This window comes from Chinchilla lanigera, unplaced genomic scaffold (genome assembly GCF_000276665.1).
Source record: "Chinchilla lanigera isolate Chin_1 unplaced genomic scaffold, ChiLan1.0 scaffold00100, whole genome shotgun sequence".
NCBI lineage: Eukaryota > Metazoa > Chordata > Mammalia > Rodentia > Chinchillidae > Chinchilla > Chinchilla lanigera.
In genome coordinates, this window is record NW_004955501.1 from 7321123 (window position 1) to 7342212 (window position 21090).

Below are 21090 nucleotides of genomic sequence, written 5' to 3' on the forward strand. Positions count from 1 at the left end.
AAAAAAAAAAAAAAAAGAAGTCATTTCTTTGTGTTATTAGCTCCAATACCACTCTCACTCCCCGCTTCCCTTAATGCCACAAGTCCCTTTATACTTCACCCATTAACCTACCAGACAAGTTCATTCAACAAATATATTATCTTTGCTACCCCATACCCTATCTGGAAAAAGTGTCTGACACAGAATTGAGACTCAGGAACGGCTTTTGGGAACACCCTCAATTACTACAGCTTCTGTGAACTTCAAGCTCAGAAGGAACCAATAAATAATCCCAAATACGAATTTATTCATGTACAATGAGAACAGGAATTGCCAGGGCAACAGGGAGCTCATGTGGAGTTAGGGAGCATAATTTTTTCTGTCAGAAAAGGCATACATGGAAAGCTGAATTGGAACCAGGGGTTACTCAGGGAGCAAGGAAAATGATTTGGGTGATTTTCACGAGTGATAGCAACAAGCTAGGCATTTGGTCATAAGATGATGTCCACAATTTGGCCAGACTTTTGTGTTCTCAGATCTGGGCCTCTCTTTGCTTTTCCTTTATAACTCTAGCTCTAATAGATTCCACACTAATCATTCTCTCCATTTTGCAGTTCCCTAGCTGCATGTTGGTCACTAGGAGAGTTTCAAAAGCCCTGTTGACTAAGCCATTCCTTAGAGCAATTAAATCAGATTTTCTAGAGATGGCCTCCAGGCCTAAGGACTTTTGATTCTAATGTGCAGCCAAGGTTCAGGTCTACTATTGTATTGATACAGTTTTTGTTTCACTACATTAATATCTCCTAGCAAGACATGGACAAGCCCAATCTTTACTGCTTTTCCCCTGATATCTTATACTATCTCCACACTGCTCCCTCTCTGCTGAAGAAATGTGACCTCACCTAATCTCTACTGTCTTCCACCATAGCACCCAGGATTCTTGGGCTACCTCCTCCTCATCCAGACAGATGGCCCTCAGGTAGTATTTCACAGGCCTCTACTGCAGTACACTGTCAGGTATACTGGCAAAATACAGCAGCACAGAATACTTTTGACACATGCTAGAAGGATCCAATATTTTACCTTTTATTATTAATGTTTGACACAAATGAAGTGGAGGCAACTGAAACATGGTAAAGAATGCAAAGCAAGAAATGTCATGAGTGCTAGTTCCTTTGTAGTTTACTGTGTGCGCCCACGATGGGACAGAGAAATTAATCAGGAAAAGATCATTCCTGTATGTTGAGTGTGAGATGATTAGATGATACACGCTCTGTTGAGTACCATGCCAGATAAAAATGCTATGAGAGCCGAGGATATGGGCATGGAGAGTGATTTCCCCCAGGAGGTTAGGGAGCCTTAGATTAGGGAATTTAAACTGGGCCTAGGAAGCTGGTTGGGATTTGAAAATGTGGGGCCAAAAGGAAGGGCATTGGCAAAGGAAATGGCTAAGCAAAGGCGAAGGGGTAGAAAGTATGAAGAAACGACCAGAGATAGCATTTCTACTTTTTCCTGGTATGGAAACCACTATTTGAAATAGTCCGCCATTTTGGTATTTTGGAACTATAATCCAATAACGATTTGATTAAATCTTGATGAGTTTTGAGAATTTGGTTGTTTGCTTTCTTCCATACATGATCTACGGTGTTGTGTAAAAAGGACTGGGAAGTAGATATCAAGGACTTGTGAATGCATTTGTATGTGTCAGTCTTTTTTTTTTTTTTTTTTTTTTTAAAGAGAGGGTCTGACTGTGTATTCCAGGCTGGCTTTGAACTCACCAGGTAGTCCAGGTTGGCCTTAAACTCATGAAGCTCCTCCTGCCTCGGTCTCTTAGGTGCTGGGATTTCAGGGGTGCACCACCACACTGGCTATATTTCAGTCTTGAATGGGCTAATTACAGAAGAGGGATCTTGGCAATGAAGAGATCGGCATTTCCAACATTACTATTTTACCTCAGCAAAAAGAGGATAACAATGCAAGCCTGTGTGAGCTAAGAGTAAATTTGTGTGTGAAGAGAAATATCTCTGTTAATAAGAACAGGGCAACCTGCACACATCCTTCCTCAGGAGCTGGGATGTCACAGCAGTCTAACAGCCCAGGGGTGCAAATAGCATCGCCGGGGCCTAGCTGTCCCCTGATGTAGCCCCCAGTCATCACCATGGCAATGTCTCCTCCTGGGAGAGAATTGCAGTCCATGGAAACCAGCCCCATTTAAACATTAATGCAGTTGACCCCAGACGGGACCCTGTGCAACATAAAACATTTTTACAGAAATGTCCTAAGGACCAAGAGGCTGGATTTGAATATAGACTATAAATTACATGGATGGTTCTCAAACTCTAGCTTGTTTCCAACTCACCAGGTGCACTTATCAAAACACAGATAACTGAAAGCCACCCTCAGAATTTCTGGTTCTGGATGGCTGGGCTGGAGGCCAAACATTCTGTATTTCTAGCAAGTTCCCAAGTGATGCTTATGATAGTAGTCAGGGCCTTCATTTTCAAAACCACGAGATTACACACTCATATTATATCAGTGTTAATCTCCTGAGTTTTTATCATTGTACTGTGGTTGGTTATATTAAGAGGAAGTCTTTGCCCTTAGAAGACACAATGGTATTTGAGACAAAGGGGCAGCATGTCTACAACTCTGTGAGGGTCAGCTTTCCACCCCAGTGGCAAAATGACTCAGAAAATCAACTTGAAAGGATCAAAGGTTACTTTGTTTTGAAGTTTTACGGATTTCAGTCCATGATCAACTGCTGCCATTGCTTTTGAGCCTACAATAAGGTAGAACGTCATGCTTGAGAGCGCATGATAAAGCTGAGAGGCAAAGAGAAAGAGAGAAGGAGCCCTGCCTCCCAGTGCCCACAAAAGTACACCCCTGTGGCCTAAGTTCCTCCCACGAGGTCCTGCCTCCCACAGGTTCTACTCCTCACTGTAGCTTCACAAGCTGGCAACCACATGGGTCTTTGGGTGCAGATTCAAGATCCAAACTACAACCAAATGATTCTCAAATGGCTGAGGGAGAAAATGAGGTAGGTATGAGAACCAGTTAGATAAGATAAGATAAATAGAATGATAAAGTGAAGATGGAAAAATACAATTGGACCAGGGGCTCTGGATGACGAGTACATGGGGGTTCATTGCTATTCTTGTAACTTGCCTAAAATTACATTAAAATTTAAGAATATAAAAATTAGTACATAGAAATAAAGTTATACTATATCATCTAGACCTGTCCAATATGGTTGCCACTAGCTACAAAGAATTATTTAAATTTAAATTAATTAATATTAAATAAAATTTAATATCTCTCTCTGAAATTGTACTAACCAAACTTCCAGCGCTAAAAAGCCATGTGTGAGTAGCCATTGTGGCATTAGATAACACAAGTATACACCATTTCCATCATCACAGAAAGGTCTATTGAGCAAAATTAACTGAAGTTTAAAAAATATTTTATGATCAAGAAAGAGTCTGAAAATGTTGATATTCCAAAGCAACAGTAGTGGTAAAATTCATCATCATGAGCAGTAAGGGTCAGTTATTTCTGAGATGAGACAGTTTATTCATGAAACTAAAGAAGTAAAATGATTAAATTATAGCAAGTGGATCACATTACAGCTATATATGCAAATATCTGTAGTTTTGCATGCTCTAGTGAAATATTTGCCAGAGCAGTTGTTCAATATCACCTCTCTATACATCTCATCATCTTACTGATTTTCTCAACAATTCATTGGATAAAGGAAAAGTAGATATTCAGGTGACCTAGATCTTTCTTTCCCTCCACTTTCCTCCATGCGGAAGAGAGACAAGACCTGGATAGAGAAACACATAGCAAAACTGAGCTCAGGGGCTGGGGATATAGCTCAATGGTGCAGTGCCTTCCTGGCAAGCATGAGGTCCTGAGTTTGATTCCTAGTACGTGAAAAAAAAAAAAAAAAAAAAAAAAACCTGAGCTCAGTAGGCTGACCTAAAGGGGAACTGTCAAGATTTGGAATTTTCCAAACTCATTCAGATAAACTTAGCTATTGGTTTCATGTTGGGTGATACACAGCTAATGTATAAAGCAGGCAAGTTCGGATTTGGTGCTATCTCTACTGAGTGTCATTTTTCTTCTCCTACCTCTTATGGCTCTTCTTTCATGCCTCTCAAACATACAGGATTCTTGAGTTTTGTCTGGAATCCAGAGTTTCTGATCCAAACAAGCCTGCAATCTACCTTAAAGAACAACTTCTTTCTAAAATTATTTCTTTAGAGTCCCAGAAAGACTCAAACTATAAGCTGACTGCATGTATTCTAAATAATTCCAGATTTTCCCAAGAAGCATGTGGGTAACCCTGCTTTCCAGAATGTTCTAGGAGACATTTTTTGAGCAAGTCATCTTCAGGTATTCTTTGCCTGACCTCACTCCTGTTGTTTTCCTCTACCCTCCCTCTCAGGAGTAGATACACAAAACTGTTCTACATCTATACATTGTCAATTTTCCCCTTTTGAACCCTTTCAAGCAATTTCATGTTCAGTTGGAGTTCAGTAAAATACAAAGTTCTTACTTGAAGAGAACAGATAGTAGGAGAGAAAACTGCAAATACTTGGAGTTGTAAATCACACATCAATGAGTATAAAGAGTTTCTGTAGGGAAAACAAACCATATTTTTATTTTCAAACTTCCACTAGGGAAATAAAACATACTAGAATCTAAAACTTAGAAGACTTACCTCTGCTCTGTGTAGCCTCTGTTAGGGTACTCAAATGTCCATCTAATCTTTGGACTACTGTAGGGGGTTTGGGCATTTTCATGTAGAAATTCCTCCTTAAAATATATTCAGTCTGACTGAGTTTGCCAAAGGGAGAAAACTATTAGAGATGAGTTATGTCATGTACAGAGAGATGATCATTCCTAGCTGCAAGACATGCAACCCCAGGACTTTATAGTTCAATTTGTGGTTTGGTAATTGAACTTTTGAGATGCCTTTTTATATAAGGCCTTTTCCTATGTGACAGATTTTTTTTATTTTTGTTTTTGTGGTTCTGGGGATTGAAGCCTGAGTCCGGCACATGCTGTACCACTGAGCTACATCCTCAGACTTGAACTTTTTCATCCTGCTTGCATTTGTCTCCAGAGTAGCTGAGATTACAAGTATGTACCATTCCACCCAGCACAATAGAACTTTACTAAGATTTCCAAGAGAAAAAAAGGAGTCTTACCTCACAGTACTCTGTGATAATGCAGAAGTTATCTTGTTCCATGAAGCTTGCATAGAACTTCACAATGGCCGGATGGTCCAGCGTGGATAGGAGCTGGGCTTCCAAGTTGGCCTGTACAGTTTCATTTGGATTTAGTCCTCCAACAGAGATTTCCTTCAGTACCTTTCTGCAGCCAAAACATTATAAACATATTCAGAGTTGAAAACCACATTTAACACACATGAGGCAAGTGGTGCACAGCCATCAAATTAATACCTAGGACGTGACATACTCATACTGTCCGTGTCTGCCTAGGGGCCTGTGCTGCTTCCTTGTCCCAGTCAGTGATGTGGGCTCCCCAAGGCCTGTGGGTTCCACACCTGTGCATTCTGCAGTTGTGTAGAGGACAGATGTGAAGCCAATGGAACAAGACTGTTGGGGTGACTCGGCTTCTTTCTCACTACATGTGCTGTCTCGAGGCTGGGGATATAGCTCAGTGGCACAGCACTTGCCTGGCAAGCACGAGGTCATGAGTTTGATTCCCAGTACCAGAAATAAATAAATAAATAAATAAATGTGCTGTCTCTCATGATGTCTCATTATTTTTCTCTATATATTCTACTTCTGTCCTGTCCTCCTTTTTATCTCTGGTTTTCTATTTCTCTGTCTCTCTATGTGTCTCTCTCTCTCTGTAAACACACACACACACACAAAATTTCTATATATGTATATAAGATCTGAAACTATCTGTGTATCATTTTCTTTTTGCCTATCATCTCTTTCTTTCTGTCTCTGTCTCTTTCTTTGCCTCATTGTGTGTCTCTCTGACTCTACTGTATAAACACACACACACACACACACATATACACACACACTTCTCTCACTCTCTCAGGTCTAAAATTTTCCAAATCTATATAGAAGGAACAATACCTATTTATTTCTTCTTTAAATTTTCATTGCAATATCATGCTTTATTGCTACCAGTGTTTTAAAAATAGAAATTTTAACTGAAAATATTGATAGAGGGATGTAGGATCTCTATCATCTATAAACAGAAGTGTTCATTAAATCTCCAAATCGTTAATTTAAAAATTGTGATTGCTCAGTGAGGAGTGGAGGAAAACATTATCACTTTCCATCTAAGAAAAAACAGTCTGATGAACAAACCAATTATAGTACCACAGCGTAAACTAGATTGCTGCAGGAAAGCACTTTAGAATGCCAATTATGTGTGCAGACAGATTCTGCTGATTATAAGTGAGCTTTGGTTGTTCATTCAGGCAAGTTCTGCAGGTCCTGTGCCAGAAAACATTTTGCAAAAATAAGTTAAGAGTTACTGTCTATGTACATTAATTGAAGTGTATTGTTAGTAGGAACTTTCTAATTAGAGGTCTGTTCACTTACTCTCGGATTAGCCATTATTCTCTAGTCTTATGTAACAGATGCTGGCTTCCCATAGGGAGTGCCCATGGCAGGTACGCTCCCAGCACACCCAACAACTTTCCCTTCCCACTGAGATTTGTGTTCACCAGAATCAGATCTGTGTGTGCCAGTTGTGCTCATGATTATAAATGTGTGACTTACATATGATATAAACTAATGGAGGATAAGCATCAGTTATCTTTGTTTAGAAAATCAAGTCAAGAGCTTACCAAAAACTTGATAATGACAACTTGTAAAAATAATTGTCAAGTAATTTATAAGACAATTCTAAAAAGTTGAGTAAACAGCTTGTAATACTAAAATTCTAAAAAGTTGAGTAAACAGCTAGTAAAAATCTAGCATTTTGAATTCATGTTGCTAAATTCTCATTCCACACTATCAAAGATAAATTTGGAAATGTAATAATATATTATAGATGTGGTCTATTCAAAAAGATGAAGAGAACTCTAGCCCGGGGACAGTACATGTGAGCTATATATATTTAAAATATTGGAGAAAATATACAAGGATGTGTTTTAAATTGATGTTTTATGTCATTTCATTTTAAAATTGTTACTCTTCTCTGAAACCAAACACCAGTTCCAGCTTCATTGGATAAGAGAGCTCATACTGTTATGGCAAAACGGACGGAACACAGGGAGACATAGCACTGAAGAGGTCAAGGAGACGGCAATTTCATTATACCAGTGGACCTGGCTGGGATGGCTCAAAGGGTCAGAGTCCTGCTGGGCAGGGTTTTGGGCACTTTTAAAGTAAGAGCAAGTGGGAGGTACAGCAGCAGATTTGGTGAATTATGATTGGAGGGTTGAGGGACATCATGGGTTGCCAAGGGAGTTTAAACATCTCAGGTTACATTGCAAGGCCATCATCAGTCTCAAATTACATTGCAAGCCATCAGTTACACCAAGATAATAAAGACAGGGCTTACACAAAGAAAAAGTATTCTGTTACCAGCCTTTTCCCAGGTGTGTCCACTTGGTTTTAGCAGGCATTCTTGGTGGGCCTTTACTTAAATTTTAATTCCCCTTCAATACCATTCTTATAGACATGATTATATTGTAAATTTTTCATTAATTCAAACAAGCCTGTTTTTCTAATTGTTCTATTGTGAAAGATAGTCATTTCCTCAGGTAAGACCATAGGTAGAACTTGCTTCTTGTGTCAGATTCACAGCTTAGAAACCCTGAGATTGTAGTTAATATACACTGTGTAGAAATTCTCCCCCATCCCATTTCTCAGTGACAAAACATGATGAAAGGAAGAAAGAAGAAAGAAAAAGAAAGAAAGAAAGAAAGAAAGAAAGAAAGAAAGAAAGAAAGAAGAAAAGAAAAGAAAAGAAAAGAAAAGAAAGAAAAGAAAAGAAAGAAGGAAAGAAACTCTTTAGAATTCTAAATTAGGAAATCTGTCCTGGAAATCAAGGTCATAAGTAGGAAAACTTTAAAAGTGCACTTATACTTCTCAAGTGTTGGGTGAGTAATGGCTGACTTGTTTCCCTGACCAATAAAAGTTGTGTTCTGTTTCTATTCTCAAAAATGTGAGCTCCTTAACATCTTATTCCTTTTAAATGTTTGTGCTTGGCTTTCACTCTGAACTCATTACATCCCCAAAAGCCAATCACCAGCAGGCGCTCTTCAGCTGCTTTCACAAACAGCAAGTGCCTGCAATAGAAAAGGGGTAGAAAAAGAATTGCAATGCTATGTGTACATGTACCCATCCTCCGAGATGAATGTAGTCATTGTGTACTGCAAACATGTACAAGTAAAAATAAAATATAAAGAAAAAAAGAAAAGGTGGCTGTGCACCCAGAGACTCACAGTCTGGAGTTCCATGCTGCCACTTACAGGTGTCTTAACTAGGACTGCAACCTAAGAAGTTGAAACATTTGGTTCCCTTGCCCTAATAGGTGCATTCATATTGGTTTTGTTAGGTGTTGAAAATCCCCTGCCAACGATGAAGTAGAGATACTCATGATTGGTAAATATTCTATAGAAAGACTAAAGAATTTGGCTAATATGATTTGTTATTAAGAGTGGCACCTCAGACTGTTAATATGGCCAAAGGAATCTCAAGTGACATATGAAGCTGTGTTCTTCTGTAACTTCTGAAGATTATAAAGCAGCAGGCAACACTTAATGACATCTTCACAGTGCTTTCTCAGTAATTTGCTGGGCTCCAGCTAGCATGCAGTTGTAAAAGTCACAGTGGTTAAGCGTGACAATATAAAGCTTTACACAAACTTCCAATATTCTCTTGCTGTGAAGGAACAAATGCTATAAAAAGCTTTAGGGTAGTTACTTTTCCTTGCAAATACCAACTGTTGTGCAGTAGCACATGAGATTTTACACACATACTGTGGTTACCTGAGCCCTGTCCGGCAGCCTGATGATAAAGCATAAAACCTCATTTGCTACAACTTAGCAGATGAAGTTATGGCTATTAAGACCGGTGATATCTGTTAAAATCATCTCTAGCTGATGCAGAGATATTCTACCTTTTTTGCCTAAAATTGTGTGACTGAACAACAGAAACAGCTCTCACAGCATATCACTTAATGTGAGATCCGTATCACCCAAAGACAACGTGGGAGATTACCAAGTCAAGGACCGCTTGTCACTTGCTCCATGACTCTCAGCCTGCCATCCCTCCTAAATAACATGACACATATTTACTTTATCAGAGCCTCAGCTGCTTGTGAGAAACTTTATGACAGCAAAGACAGGCATCGTTGGAGATGCACTCATTTTGCAGAACTTTGGCTCTTCTTCCCAAGTGGTATGCTTCTTTCTTTCTAGAACAAGTGGTAAAGTGACCAACCCTGGTGAATGGCTTTGGAAATTTGGATAATCACAGCTAATATCATTCTCCTGAAACTGGATCACCTTTTGCATAATGGAGCCGATGATATTTTTGAGAGATTAACCATGAATTATTTTCCCTGAAACTTTTGCATATCCTTTCACATTTTCCCCCATTCAAACATCAGCAGACCCTGCCTCGGGAAAAAAAGAATAACTACAGAAAATGTAAGTCAGATCCCTGGCTTTTGGCTTGTAAAGCAGAGGGAAAATTAAGAAGAATCTGGAGAAGCACGTAACCATGAGACAAGCGCTCATCCTGCTCCCAAGTGAGAGAGAGGTTCTGCGGACCAGGGATGGCACAGAGGCTGAAAGGCAGGCAAAAACAATTAGGCCTTGAAAGTAGCTGATTTACCACAGGTGTGGTCCAGTGAGGGGCCGGGAAGAGAACTCCAAAACGGGCAGGAAGACGTCAGGGCAGAAGGCCTGTGCTCTTTCTCCAAAATAGGGCAGAGAAAGTGCAAAGCCTCACCATTTCTGGTGTCCAGCAAGAGGAAGAAGCTCCAGAAGGTCTTCAGGAGGCACAGGGCAGATGGGCCCCAGACAGCTCTTGACATCCAGTGCTTCACTGAACCCTGGAGAGGGGCGCAACATCCCGTGTGGCCACAGCCACCTCAGCAGGAGCCAGGCGGTATCAGAACAAGAAGGCTTCCTCATTAGAACTGGCTCTCATAACCCCGTACCTTGTGACTGTAGCCATGAACATTCATTCTCTACACACATACACTAGTGAAAACTAGATTTATTTACAGTGTGCTGGGCACTGGGCATCCATGGCCCTCATTTTCATGTGTACTTGGGAAGACAGATGTTAAATGGATGTATGTGTGTTTGTTTGTGTGCTTATTATATTTTACAACTTCAAATTGAGGTAAATGCTATGAAATTAGGATAAAGGATGTCTGAAGACCTTCTGATTTAAGAACTATGCCTCTGATATGGTCAGCAGCTACTGTACCCACATAGGACAACACTGCTGGAAATAGATTTTAACACCAACTTAGACAAGAGAATAAATTTGGGGCTCTGATTCCTTTTATTCATTTGTTGTTGGTTTTTTTTCTATTCATCACTTACCTGTTCAACAAAGAGATCATTGGGCACAGTGGTGCCCCAACTCATGAACTGGTTCCTTCCCACAGCTCTCACCATGAACCAAATTGGTTATGACCCACATCAAATGTCCCCATAAGGTCCCATGTACAGGAAGGTGTTATTTCATTTCCATGTGTTTACAAAGTTCTTATGGTTTATTTTGCCACTTATTTCCAATTTCATTGCACTATGGTCTGATAATATGTATAGGGTAATTCCAATTCCTTTGCATTTACTTAAGCATGTTCTATGAACTAGTATGTGGCCTATTTTCAAGAATGCCCTATATGCAGCTGAGAAGAATGTGTATACTGATGTGGTGTGAAACACTCTCTAGAGGTCCACTAAGTCTATTTGTTCAAAAGTTTGGTTCAGTTCTAATAGTTCATTGTTGTTTTTTGTCTAGTTGATCTATTTGTCACAGAGGGATATTAAAATCCACCATTACAATTGCATTAGTGCTTATTTGATTTTTCGTGTCTGTTAATATTTGTGTTATATAGTTGGGTGCACTGGTATTTAGTGCATACATATTTATGACTGTTATCTCTTCCTGGATTATTCTGTTATAGGGATGTTTATAAGGATGTAGTGACTTTCTTTGTCTCTCAGTCAGTCTTGTCTTGAAATCCACTTGTCTGCAAATGGAATAGCTATCCCTGCTTTTTTCTGGGTTCCTGTCACACAGAGTATTGTTTTCCATCCTTTGAATTTGTCTATGAATTTCTTTTTGGAATTGTGTTCATGTATGCAGCATATTGTTAGATCTTGCTTCTTGATCCATCCTGCCAGTCTGTTTCTTTTCACTGATGAATTAAGACCACAAACTTTGATGGCCGATTTATCCTTGTCATGTTATTTTCCTGTGGTTGCTTCCCTTTTTTTCCCCTCTGTTTAATTGCTTGCCTTGCCTGATTGATTCAACCTGTTGGGGTTCATGGAGTTGTAACCCTTGTTATCTCATTCTAGAATATCCTTCAGAACATTTTGGAGCACTGGTTTGGTATCCATGAATTTCCTCAGGTGTTCTTTGTCATAAAAGTATCTTATTTCTCCATTAATTTTGAAAAATAGTTTTGTGAGGTACATCAATCTGGGTTGGAGGTTGTTTTCTTTTAGGGCTTGAAATTCTTCACTCCAAGTTCTCCTTGGTTTGAGTGTTTGTGTTGAGAAGTCTGCTGTGATTTTCATGGGCTTTTCTTTATAGGTGATTTGTTTCTTTGACAGCTTTTAATATTTTATTCTTGGGTTGAATTTCTGGAATCTTGACTGTTATATGCCTTAGTGTAGATTTTTTGCTCATGGGAGTTCTATGTGCCTCACTTACTGTATGTCAAATTCTTTTTCTCTGCTTGGGAAGTCTTTAGTCATGACTTTTGTAAACAGGTTTTTTTATGTCATTTGCACTATCTCCTGCTTTTACATTAACCCCAATCAATTTTACATATTCTTCTTGGCATCATCTAGCAGCTGTTGGATTGATTTTTCTTGTTCCTTTCCTATTTTTAAGAAATCTTTCTTTAAGAAGGAAGGGAAGGGGCTGGGGATTTAGCTCAGCGGCACAGCGCCTGCCTGCCAAGCACAAGGTCTTGAGTTCACTTCCTGGTACCAGAAAAAAACCAAAAAAAAAAAAAAAAAAAAGAAGGAAGTGAAAATATATAGATATATGTGTGTATATAGAAGAATAGCTGGGATAGCTGTCCTACTGATGTCTAATGATATATTGAAAGGAACAGTTAATGCTTAAAATTTTTTATATTTTGATCAATTTTGCATGCTTATATCTGGTGATCTGAGCAACTGATTTGAAGACAACAATATGCAGTGGAACAACCATTGGTGAATTCCTACGATATTGTCTGCTGAAACTCTGTATTATCTCTAATGTTTTATTTAATTATTTTTTTATTCTCTTTAATGGTTTGAGCAATCTTCCATTCTTACATCTGGTAATCTGAGCAACATAGTTGAAGATAACAATATGTAATATAACAACCACTGTTAATTCCTATCATTTTTTGGAAACCCTCTATCACTTTTAATGTTCTTGCTTTGTTTTGTTTATGTCCATGATGTTGGTAAGCTGCTGTTGTTCTTTTTTTACTACTCTCTTTAAAATAAAAAAAGAAATCTTTCTTTTTATGATCACTAACCACAATTCCTGTCTTCTATATCTGAAATTCTGTCCTTATATTGGCTTATTCTGATGTGTACACTTTCAATGGAACTTTTATCTCTTGCATATCTGTTTGAATCTGTTTATGGATTCCATTTATTTCCAATGTCGGACATTCATGATTTCCATCATTTTCCTAAGTTCCTCTATTGTTTTTATCTGTATCTGCTCTAGAGTCACAAAGCATATCTTTCTCTATGGTCACCATCCCTGTAGTTATCTGAGAAATTATTACTGACTTGATTTTTTCTAGAGCCTCGTTCATCTGAATTGCTACTTCTGCCATTATCACCTCGGACAGCCCACGTGGGTGGCTTTCAGACTGATCCACTTCATTGCCCCCTGGATTTGCCTTTGGTGAACTTGACATCTGGGGTTGCTTCTTGTTTGTGTCCTCTAATTTTCTATTTATTTTTAGTTTAATTCCTGGGTTGGTGCTTATAAATTTGTTTTGGTGCATAGCTTTACTGCTAGTAGTTAGAACCCTTAGGAAATGACTACTTCTCAGAGGTGTCTTCCAGGTCTAGCTGGCTTTTGCATTTTGAATATGTTGTAAAATCCTACCTCTTCAATTTTTGGGGGATGAGAAGTTCTGGCTTGTTTGGCCCAGCCCCCAGTTCATGGCACTGTGCCACAGTATTTTCTATGACCTTTAGTCAGTCTCAGTCTTGGTATATCAGGAAAAACAACTGATTAGAACAATTATATCACCTTGGCTAAAGAGGTACAATCAGCAATAAAAATAGTTTCAAAGAACACAGCCTAGAAAATGATAAACTGAGGCAACTATAATTTGCCACCTTTAACTATATGAAGTAAATTTCTTGTTTTATAACAAATCTAAAACAAATCAGAAAATTGTATGCAGTTAGTAAGCTCTCAGTATGGCAATTTTACTCCTCAAGGGAGAAAATTTAAGGGAGGTTTGGGGGGAAGTAGAGAAATAGAAGAAAAGGAAGAGATTAGAAGCAAGGCTGGAGGACAAAGGAAAGTCATGCAAACTTTGGGAAACTGGTGAAGAAGCCAGAAAGGAAAGAGTGAAGAAGTGAAAACAAGAACAGAACAGAATGACAACAACAAAACTAGAAACCATATTCACACTCACAAAAACATGAACAAACAATCAAGCTAAAACAAAACAAAAAGAGAGGGGAAAAAAAGGAAGAAAATAAGAAAAAAAGTAAGTCCACTTCAAGGTATGTCTCTACTGTCACTGGTAGACAACATGGGCAGATAGAGTCCAGCTCTCAGTTAATTAATCCCAGCAAGCCAGCCATAGCTTTAGGGCAGGGTAGTGGGTAATCCCAGTGAGCTTGCACCTTTAGTTCCACTGAAGTTCAGGCTGGTTTCTGGCTGTGCAGTTGGAACAAGACTGTCTCAGCCTACAGCAGTCCATGTGCCTCCTGCCAGCTTGACCTTGGCTCCCTGATACCTTGAACTCAGCTCCCTGACCCTGTCACTGGGAGCTGTGAGATGGGGCTGAGCCAAGCTGTTCTGAGTTCTGAGCTCAGTTGGCCCCTCTCCAAGATGGCTGCTGGCAAATTTCTGTCTCCCGGGTGACGTCAAAACTCAAATAACTCACCAGCCCCTGAGGTCCACTGTGCCCACTGCTTCATTTCTCTGTGGAGGCCTCTGGGTCACCAGCAGTCACTGTGCACCTGCAGGATGAAGCCGCTCCCTACCCAACGCAGTGAGTCTGGGCTTAGGGAGAAAGGGCTGGCTGCCACCTCCTTTGTTGGAGTCTCTCTCTTCACTGTCTCTGTGGGCTTCAGTTCTCACTTCAGAGCCTTCCTGGGTCCTGGACCCACTTCCCTCCTTCTTCTCTTCCTCATGTTGCTATATTCCAGAGAAGCTCTTTCTGCTCACCATGCTGCCATCTTCCCAGAAGTCCAAGTTCAATGTACATAAAGCTGGTCTGTTCTGAATCATATGATTTTTTAACCACAGAAGTATAAAACAACTCTTGCTTGAGGTGACTTCTGGCTTGTAGTACAGGAAGGTGGGTGGGTGGTTATTATTTGGAGGGACAATCTTCCTCCGTAAGGACACTGGGAAGATCTCCTTCAGAGGTTTCTTTTCCTCTTTGTTGCTTAGCTGCAAGGTCAATATTGAAAAATCTGTCTAATGTAACTTGTTCTTTTTTTCCTGTGCTGCATGACCCTCCAGAAATGAGAGACCATGTTATCATTTATCAGATTCAACACTCTGTTCATTATAATTACTTTGGGGTGGTGCTTCTCAAAGAAATCCTGGCTCATTCCATTTTTCCATAATGGATTTATCACATTAGTGCTAACCTCCTCCATCTTCCTCTTCCTCAGTGGCAGGCTCCTCAGCAAGCACCTTCTGCTGCCCACTCTGGAGCTAAGCAAGTTCTTCTGTCATCAGCTCCTCCTTATGGTCCTCAACAAGGTCCACCATGTCATCAATGACCAGATCCCTACTCTTGCCCATGGACACAGTCTCCTCCACTCCCTGTGCATCGGACCTTTCAAAGTCACATCCAGTGACACATTCTGCCCACAGTTTCCTCCAGGCTGAGTTTAAGGTCTGGTCTGTGACATTTTCCCAGGCTTTGTCAGTGAGGTTGATACAGTGGAGGACACTGAAATGTTTCTTCCAGCGCTCTTTCACAGTCAAGGACATCTCTCAGTGACATTGAAACAACCTGGTGAAGAGCGCTTTTGCATACAGCTTCTTGAAGTTGCACATCACTTGCTGGTCCAGGGGCTTAGGAGAGGTGTCATGTTTTGGGGGAGGAACTTGACCTTTATGAAGTCATACAGCATCCATATCACCGACTAAGGCTGGAGGGCATGCCAGGGCATTGTCCATCCGAAGGAAGCACTGTTCAGGCACTTGACTGTCAGAAAGTATTTCTTAACAGTGGGTGTGAATACCTCATGCAACCATTCCATGAACAATTCCCTTGTGGCCCAAGATTTTGCATTCATCCTTGACATGACAGGCAGTCCAGCCTTGTTCAGGTTCTGTTCCTTGAATGCACAAGGGGTCTGGGAATGGTGCACCAGTAGTGGCTTAATCTTCAGATCAGCACTTGCATTCGCACACAGCCAAAGGGTCATCTGTCCTTGTGCTCTGCCTTGTGCACAGGCTTGTGCTCTGGCTTTTCCCCTTGCAGTATATATGTTCTGTTTGGCATCTTCTTCCAGAGGAGCCCAGTTTCATCACAGTTGAACATTTGCTGAGTGACATCCTTCTGCCTCCATGAACTCTGAATTCTGCCTTGGAGACTTCTGCAGCGGCCTTGTCAGAACTGGAAGCCTCACTGTGTCTCATCACCCTGTGGGGGGCACTGCTCTCATGGAATTTATCAGATTACCCCTACTGACTCTAAATTCACCATTTGTTGCCCCTGTAGAGGGGTTTTCTTGCAGTAAATCACTGCAACTTCTAGACTTTTTCCCAGATCATAGCTTCCCTAATCCTATCACCTACCAGCTGTTCCACTCAACCACACTAGCAAAAGTTTTCCCACCTTTTCCAGCACCATGTCCTCCGCTTGGTTAACATCATTACTCTTTGTGCCACAGCAGCTCCTGTGAAGGCTTCTTTATTCTTCAAAATAGTGAGATTCCCATCTTATACTCCAAGGCCAGATGAGTCACACATCATACCATGTGCGTGCTTTTCTACAATTTCCTTCCTCAACTCAGTTGTCATTCTCTTCAAAACCTCCTTCTTACCATTCTTGCTCTGCACTTGGCTACCTTCATTACTGCTCTGCACATTTTTGCCACCTGTATCACCATGCTGTATTCTGTTTACCTTTATTATTGCTCTGCATATTTTGGTTACCTTCATTACCGTGCTGCACTTTCTCTTTACCAGCATGCTTGCTCTGCACTTACTTTGCAGCCATGCTGGTACGGTACTGTATGTGCTAAAAAGCACAGAAAAAAGTTTCACAGCAAGTGTGCACAGGTCTGTCTGCAACTGCAATCTCACCAAGAGGAAGCCAAGACCACATGTCAGAGCGGAGAAGATGGCCATAGTCGTGCTGGTCATCTAAGGCACAGGTTGCAAACAGAAGCAAAATTTTGCCAAATGCTTCTGTTTGTGAACCCAATTGTTTGTAAACAGAAGCCTTTGTGAACCAAAGTATTACTGTATGTGTGGGAATTTTAAGACAGATTTTATTTCTTCCATTTAGAAAGGCAGGAAATGCTTTTATCTGCCTTTCTTAAATGGGAAAGTCTCAATCTGTGTGTTGCTGTTTGCATGACACACCCTTGCAACAGACACCAGCCATTTGTAACTACGAAGCTTCTTCAGACAGCTTCTCTCCATGAAAGGAGACCCTGTGGCTGTGAATCCTGACTTCCCCAGCTGACAGAAGCAGACAAACCAGCTTATGTCTCCCAGCCTTGAGTTTGGATGCTAGTATACGGTCTTGTTCTACTTTAAGTTTCAGCCACCTGAGATTTCAACATGGATGCAAGCTGTATGGAAAATCAGGATGACACCAGGCCTTCCTTTTGCTGACACGGCTGTCATAACAAACAGTATGGCTTGGGGGTCAGTGGCAGCAGCCCATGCTCCCACCACAGCCGTGAGCTAATTATGTTCCAGAAGAAATGTGTTTCTATTTAACCTTGGCAAGAGTGCCTGTTCTGATCTACACCTGGGAATCCTTGCCAGTGCAATGACGTATCATAAAAGCACTTGCTGGTGTGACTCAAATCAGTACAAACACTTTGCAATGATGAAAACTAAGCCACTAGAAATTAGATTCATTTGACTTATTTTTTTTCCTTAAACTTAGTATTATTTAAAGGACTTAAGTATTGCTTACCCCATCTACAAGTAGAAATATCATGACAATGGAAACACCATTCTTAAAAGTTATTTCATGTCCTTTAATATCATACACAGCTTTAAAAAGTAAAGGGCTATGAAAAACATAATGGCAGTTATGTTTTTTACAATGGCCACTGATTAAAGAAAAAACTAGGAACTAAAGACATGGAAAGAAGTAGTCAGGAAAAAAAGCCAGAGTAGAGGTTATTGAAGAGTATGTTACAGATGGGATTTTATTTGTTTTTTCCTTGGCAAATCAAAAATACATTGTAAGTAACTGTAGCCTGAGAAAAAATCTAAGTGATTTAATGGGTCATTATCACATGATGTAAATGAGCTGCTTTTTGTTTTTTTAACAAACTCCTGATCCCAGCTCACTGGGGACTAGAATTCTCCCCTTCATCTTGTCTATTCCTCTGCACCCCTGATGACAACATGGGGTGCAGATTACAACATGGAGCACCATCTTTGGGCACAGTGGGGGTTCAAATGGCAGGATGTAAGGGTGGCAAATTGCAGATGCCCATGACAGACAGAGCAACTGAGAAGCAAATTCTGCTGAGATAAGTTTCCAAGCAGCCACTACCAAAGATCCTAAGATGAGAAATTCATACATCTGTTATTTCACTATCTACTGACTGCCTTCTATGTGCAAACACCATGCTAGACGGAAAAGCTAAAACTCCCTTCCAAAGGGGCTGTCTCATGATGGTGCTGGTGGTGGGGAAACAAATATAAAAATGTTGGACAACTTCATCATAAGTGCTATATTTGACCTGGAAGCGGGGAGTCCTAATCCTTCTTTGAGGATACAAGAAAAGTCAAAATCCATGTATTACAGCTCCAAGACCTGCACTTTTGCATGTGCAAACTATTTCAAGGCTGCTGAGTTACCTGGTCCCCAGGTGGATCCCAAATATAAAAGTAAATAAGGTTATCATTCTTTACTATGCCCTGTATAGATTGATACCAGTAAAGGTGTCCATATTTGTGTTACTTGAAAAGGCTACAAAATTTAAAACTATATGACTTTTTAAAAATAAAATTACTCAATATATTATATCTGTATATGTGTGTGTGTGTGTGTATCTATATGCACACATATATTCCTTAGAGCACAATCATGTTATATATATATTATGGAATGTGGAATGTGGAATAAAAACGTTACAGGGAGGGAAGTAAAATTATCAGATTCACAATTACTCTTGCTTCCCACCCATCTATCTGTCTCATTTTTATCCAAAAGAATATTGAAGCTTCTTCATTCAATAAGATTTTTAAAATAAATATGAGGAAACTTCCCATTAATCCATGCTATGCTCTTGGGGACTGTGTTCAAATGGGTCCTCCAGCAAGCAAGCCTTGAAACAAAGACCTGCAAGCAAGAAGACAATTTGGGAAATGACAGAGGATGGGGGAAGTGAGACAACCTAAAAGGGAAAGGTTTTAAAGAATGTATCAAGATGTTTACTGCTGTGGGCAACTGAAGCTCAGCTCTGTTGAGCAATTCTGGGAGCTGGTATAACCTATGAAGCTCAGAGTTCCCCCTGCCTTAGGGGTGAAGAGTGAAGAACCGGGGTTATGAATCCACTCCCTTCCATTAGTCGCTGTCCGACTAGTGCACAAAAGCCCCTAATGGCTGAAGAGAGTGCACAGACAGAACTGCAGATGGCAACAGGAGAAGGCTGGGTCTGTGCCCAGGGCCCAATACCATCATTCACAGGGATACAAATCAAGGGAAGTTCTCCCATTTTAAATTCTGGTCTGCTTTATTTTTACGCCTGAAGATATGTAGGATACAGTTATTCCTACACAAACTAAAATAGTCATGAATACTGAATAATTAGCAGCAAATCAATTAAAACCTAGAGATAAATTCCATTTCTTATGCTTTTCAAAACTGATTTAACCCATAAACACTTTACTAGCATATAGAAATATATGTGTGCAAAAAATACAGATAGAGAGCAGATAAGAGTGGAATTATTTCAGACATCATGTTTGGCAATATGCTATTTCTGGCTCCTGCTACATTATATTTTTATTTGTGGTGACAACTTCCATGCAGTGTTTCAATGCTGGTACTATAACAAACTGTGCAAGTTGCCTTTTATTTCCCAGAAACAGACAGTAAACAAATTTCAGGAGTAGGAGTTTGAGGACACAGATATTTCCTAAGTAAAAAGTATCTTCTACTTATCATGTGAATTTGGTGATGTTTCCCATCCTACAAATAAGAAAAGTAAAAAGACCTGAGCATATGTCCTAAGGCTAGAGATAGTGCTGGGCTCAGTGCACTCCTTGGCAGAAAATCTGTCATACCAGTGCGAGAACACAGCTGGCTCCAGGGTGGGCCACATTATTTATGGAGTCACATGGAGAAAAGGAAAAAAAGTGTCTAACTATTATGCTGTGTTTTTTTCTTGTTGTTGTTTTGTTTTGTTTTTTTTTTCTGGTACCAGGAATTGAACTCACAACCTTGCTCTTGTCAGGCAGGTGCTGTACCACAGAGCTAAATCCCCAGCCCCTAACTACTATGCTGTATGAAGCTCTTCCCCCAGAAGCTGACCGAATTGCTATAGCCCTGAGGGGGTGTTAACAACCAGGGAGCCAGAAAGCCAGCACTTGCTTCGCCATGCTGGAAGAGCCGTGTGTCTCTACACTCATCACGAGGCAGCTGTCCTTGTCCCCATTTCTAAAACACAGTAAGAGTCGCTGGAAAGCTTTTCTGTCTTGGAAAAACCTTACTGATAGCAATGCCCTTCGCTCACCTTTTAGCCAAAACATGCATGGATCTCCTGGTGCAGGACAGCACTCCAGAACTTTCTACTTCTTATTGTGAAACTCTTCATAGCCAGGAATATGGTAGGGCCATTTCTAATTCCCCCCTCAAAACCAGTCTTGGCTCTTCCTTTTTCCGCTTTTTCTTCCCCCAAATCTTGAGGAAAATGGCCAGAGAATTTTATTTTTCTTATTTATACAAATGGTCCCAGTCATTTAACATTGTGGCTTAATTATTTTAAGGAACACTGATGCTGTCTATCCGTATGGTCGTCACCCCACACCATCTCCTCAGTGTTCTGGGAGGGAGGACCTCTTCCTCAGCCCTTGGCCCAGTCATGCAATCCTACTCTTCCTGCCAGTCACTAATTCAGGCTTGTAATAGAATTCTGGCCTGCGAGATGTGAAGAAGTCGCTTAATGCTTTTACTAACTATACGCATTTTCCTAGAATTCCCTGACAGAAAGGAAAGAGATCACTAATGTAAGGAATCACTCTGTTTTATGTAGTCTGAAGCACTGAATTTAAGCAATTAAGAATAAAATCATTAGGTATTAGAGGGACAAAATTGGTCATAATAATTTTAAAAGGTAAAACAGTTCCAAGAATTAAGATTTATCAATTACATTATTAATTTATTAATTATACTAATTAATTATGAAAATATTTCAGCACCTTTATGATTCCTGCAGGCCTATGTAGGGAGGACCTCTCTTCTTTGCAAACACTGCCCCCATTGCAGACA

The 21090-nt window shown here is 40.2% G+C and overlaps 1 protein-coding gene across 5 annotated transcripts in view; it reads right to left on the reverse strand.

Moving 5' to 3' along the window:
* Nek11 (NIMA-related kinase 11) overlaps positions 1-21090 on the reverse strand; it is a 267222-nt gene that overhangs the window by 213265 nt on the left and 32867 nt on the right. For all 5 annotated transcript variants that reach the window (XM_013505736.1, XM_005406856.2, XM_005406853.2 and 2 more), the window contains one exon: positions 5193-5358. In XM_013505736.1, the coding sequence (XP_013361190.1) occupies positions 5193-5358 (166 nt within the window). The remainder of the gene's footprint in view (positions 1-5192; positions 5359-21090) is intronic.